Genomic DNA, 3,491 nt, shown 5'->3' on the forward strand with positions numbered 1-3,491 from the left:
AACAGTCAGGCTCGGACTGGACACCAGGCCCTGGGGGTGGGGGGAGACTACCCGCGGGCCTAGAAGGCCTTCACAGATTGCATGGCGAGACTAAGGGCGTCTACGCCCTTAGCGAGACCGCCCGTTCGCCCGGGAGGCAATCCTCATGGCGAGCAATCCCAGGGGGAGCGGCCCCATTGTCGCAATGTCGTACTTCGCATCGCCTGTGTGCACACGCCACCGCCGAACTGGCGCGGACAGGCAGAGCATCCGGACCGTGTGACCACCGCGATGAGCGCGCTGCAAGCAGCTGGCATCACCACACGCTGCGATTTGCTGCAGTGCGGCCGGGAGTCGAGCGACGAGGAGCTGCAGCGCGTGCACTTGCGCAAGCACCCCTGTGCAGCCCAAGCTCTTCCTCGGCATCGCTGCCTTGTTGCTGAATGCGTGCGAGGCGGCTCGCCTGCCTCCGCACATCGGCCGCGTACGCGGCGGCGCAAAGCAAGAGCAAGAACTCCTTCTTCACCGAGGGCACCTAGTCGGCCGCTCGCGTCGCCGCCGCCGCTGTCATCGACGCCACGAAGCACGTGCTCGGCGATCACGGCCCTCGCCGATCGTTTGTCCTGGCGCGGCCGCCGGGCCACCACGCGAGCCGCACTGGCGTGCCAGACGAGGGCGGCGAGGGTGATTTTGCAGAGGGCGGCTGCTACTACAACTCAGTCGCGGTCGCGGCGGCAGCGGCGCAGCAGGATGGCGTCGATCGCATCGCCATCGTTGATTTCGACGTGCACCACGGCAACGGCACGCAGGAGATTTTCGAGTCCGACCCCTCCGTCCTGGTGATCTCGCTGCACGCCGACCTTCGCTACCCGGGCACGGGCGCCATCGAGGAGGTCGGCGAGGGCGCGGGCGCAGGCTTCAACGTCAACATAATGTGGGAGGGCTCCGCGGATTGGCCGCCGCACTACGCGGACTACGCCGTCGCCGTCAAGCTCGTGGTACTGCCTATTCTCCAGGCGTTTCGACCAGGGCTGCTGCTCATCTCGGCCGGCTTCGACGCGGCCGAGGGCGAGGGCTTCCATGCGAAGCTGGCGCCGGAGAGCTTCGGCGCGATGACCGAGTCAATGCTCACGGCGCTGCCGGACGTGCCCACCGTAGCGGCGCTGGAGGGTGGCTATGTGCCGCCCATGGTCGCCAGGTGTTGCGTGGCCGTCATGGGCGCGCTGCTCGGCGACAAGGTGGACGAGCCCGAGGAGACCAAGATCTCCAAGCTCAGCGAGAGCAAAGGCTGCAAGGCGACTTTGCTGAAGGTGGCCGAGGCGCACGAGGCGCATTGGGGCGAGAGCGCCAACCTGACGGTCGCCAAGGTCAAGGCCTTCTTCGAAGGGCAGAGAGAGCGGCAGAAGGGCCTGCCGAATGTCCGCGGTACGTTCGAAGCGGGGGCGTGCCTAGCGTCGCTCCGCGCGTCGGCGCGGGACATGCACACACACACACACACACACACACACACACACACACACACACACACACACACACACACACACACACACACACCGCACCGCACCGCACCGCACCGCACCGCACCGCACCGCACCGGCGCTGCTCGGCTTAATCGAAGGCGTTCCGTACTGTCTCGCGCCTTGTCTCGTGTGCTGTGTAGTTATGACTTGTGACGTGTCGGGTGTCGCCTCCGGCCGGCCGGCCGTGGTTTGTGGCGGTTCACCCCAGCGATATGGCAGCTTTCGTCGGGAACACTTGACGGTCGCGGCCTTCCGACTCGCGCCAGTTCCCAGACCCAGTACAGGCGGGCAATCGTGCCGCGCACACGCTCACTAAGCTCGCGAGAGCTCTCGGCCGTCTCCCCGGGACGTCCCCGCGGGCGCGGCGGCCGGCGCCCGCGGGCGGGCCCCATTTCTCCCCGTATTTGCATCCGCGCACGCAGCATCCCCGCAGGCTTGTTGCCGCCACCCCCTCGCAAGGCGCACACACACAGGATTTTAAGGAGAGTGTGGTGGCGACCGGGTGAGAGAGTTTGCGACTTGAATTCTTTCTTCGCGTCCCAGCTTGCCCCACACGACAGTCGATGAAGCAGGTATTCTCAAGAAGAGATGGGCGACGCCGAACATAGCGGCACAGCGCGCACCCAGCGCGCACCCCGCTTATGTTTTTTTCACCCCCGCCTGGGTTCCGGCTCCTAGCCAGATAGGGGGTCTGTTGACACTGACTCGAAGTAGCTATCCCCAGGCCGCGCAGCGAAGCGAAAAAATGAAAAGAAAAGGGGGCCTATTCAGGAAATTTTTCAAACAAGACCAACCTACCTACCTATGAGCTATGTGGGAGGGCGACTACCAGATCCCCTATCTGGCTAGGAGCCGGAACCAGCCCGGTATGTCGGCAGTGCCACCCGAACATCGATGAAGCGCGCTCGCCAGGACGACTCCGTGGCCCGCATCGGCCAGGCGCTGCTGGACTCGCGCCAGCAGCGACGACGAGGTGCCAAGAGTGCAGCTGGTGCCGTCAGCGGAGAAGCACGAGCTTCCTCCGGCGACAGGTCGGCGGTGCGCAACCAGGATGCATCGCAGATCCTGCGGCACGGCTTTGTTGAGACGCCATCCACCCTCCTCGAGCCATCGCTGCGAGCGGCACTCCTAGCGCGCGCGCAGGCGGGCGGCGGCCACGACATCAGCAACGCAAAGGAGCTGCGCATCGGAGGCTCGCTGCTGCAGTGCGTTCGCGACGCCGTGTGCTCGTCTCCCACCGTGCGGCAGGCGGCGCGTGAGGTCTTCAGCACGCCGTACGTCTCGATTCCGTACGTCTCCGTGCTCTCGACACACCCTGGGCAGCAGCCGCAGCTCCCGCACGCCGACGACACGTGCAACCGCGAGCTCATTGGCCTCATCCACCTGCGGCCGGGGCAGGCGCCGACCCGCTGCGCTCCCTACGACAGCAGCAGGACGTGGCCCACGGGATGGACGGCCAAGTGCACCGCGTGTGACGCCGCCGTCCCGCTCACCGACAAGATGTACCGCGAGCGCCGTCACCTCCGCATCGGCTTCCGGTGCGACTCTTGTGGCGGCGGCGGCGGCGGCGGCGGCGCGAGGGGCGCAGGAGGCATCCCGCCTCGCCACGCCTCGCGCCGGCGCGAGAGCCGCCCCGCCGAGTTCGGGGACGCGCTCCGCGCCGCGTTTGGCGAGCTGCTCGAGGAGGGCGCGCCGCAGCTGTGCCGGCACTCGCTCGGCGCGCCGCCCCCCGCGAGCCTGCCCTCGACATGCCGAGAGAGAGAGAGAAGACCCTAGGGCTGCCGAGATCTGTCGAGGGGAGGCAAGCTGCACCTCGACGCGGGAGACCGCCAACCGTGGAGCTGTGCACTCTGCTCCACCCTCGGGCTCGGACGCTCAGCGCGGACCAGACAACGCACGCGCTCTTCGACTCGGTGCCAGCCCAGGGCGCGGACATAGCCCCGGCAGAGAAGAGAGCTCCCGGAAAAGCCGTAGAATCCCACCCTCGCCGAG

The 3,491-nt window shown here is 67.0% G+C and overlaps 2 protein-coding genes across 2 annotated transcripts; both read left to right on the forward strand.

The window, feature by feature from the left end:
* Nucleotides 1–270: 270 nt before the first annotated feature.
* Nucleotides 271–1,639, forward strand: EMIHUDRAFT_253196 (hypothetical protein; the record flags this gene model as incomplete). Its single annotated transcript, XM_005785380.1, has 3 exons — nucleotides 271–357; nucleotides 519–1,397; nucleotides 1,598–1,639. 3 exons carry the CDS (start codon nucleotides 271–273, stop codon nucleotides 1,637–1,639), a joined length of 1,008 nt encoding a protein of 335 aa, XP_005785437.1.
* A 754-nt stretch (nucleotides 1,640–2,393) lies between these two features.
* Nucleotides 2,394–3,437, forward strand: EMIHUDRAFT_253197 (hypothetical protein; the record flags this gene model as incomplete). Its single annotated transcript, XM_005785381.1, has 2 exons — nucleotides 2,394–3,037; nucleotides 3,425–3,437. 2 exons carry the CDS (start codon nucleotides 2,394–2,396, stop codon nucleotides 3,435–3,437), a joined length of 657 nt encoding a protein of 218 aa, XP_005785438.1.
* Between the last annotated feature and the right edge of the window lie 54 nt (nucleotides 3,438–3,491).

This window comes from Emiliania huxleyi, assembly GCF_000372725.1.
Source record: "Emiliania huxleyi CCMP1516 chromosome Unknown EMIHUscaffold_1600, whole genome shotgun sequence".
Classification (NCBI taxonomy): domain Eukaryota; phylum Haptophyta; order Isochrysidales; family Noelaerhabdaceae; genus Emiliania; species Emiliania huxleyi.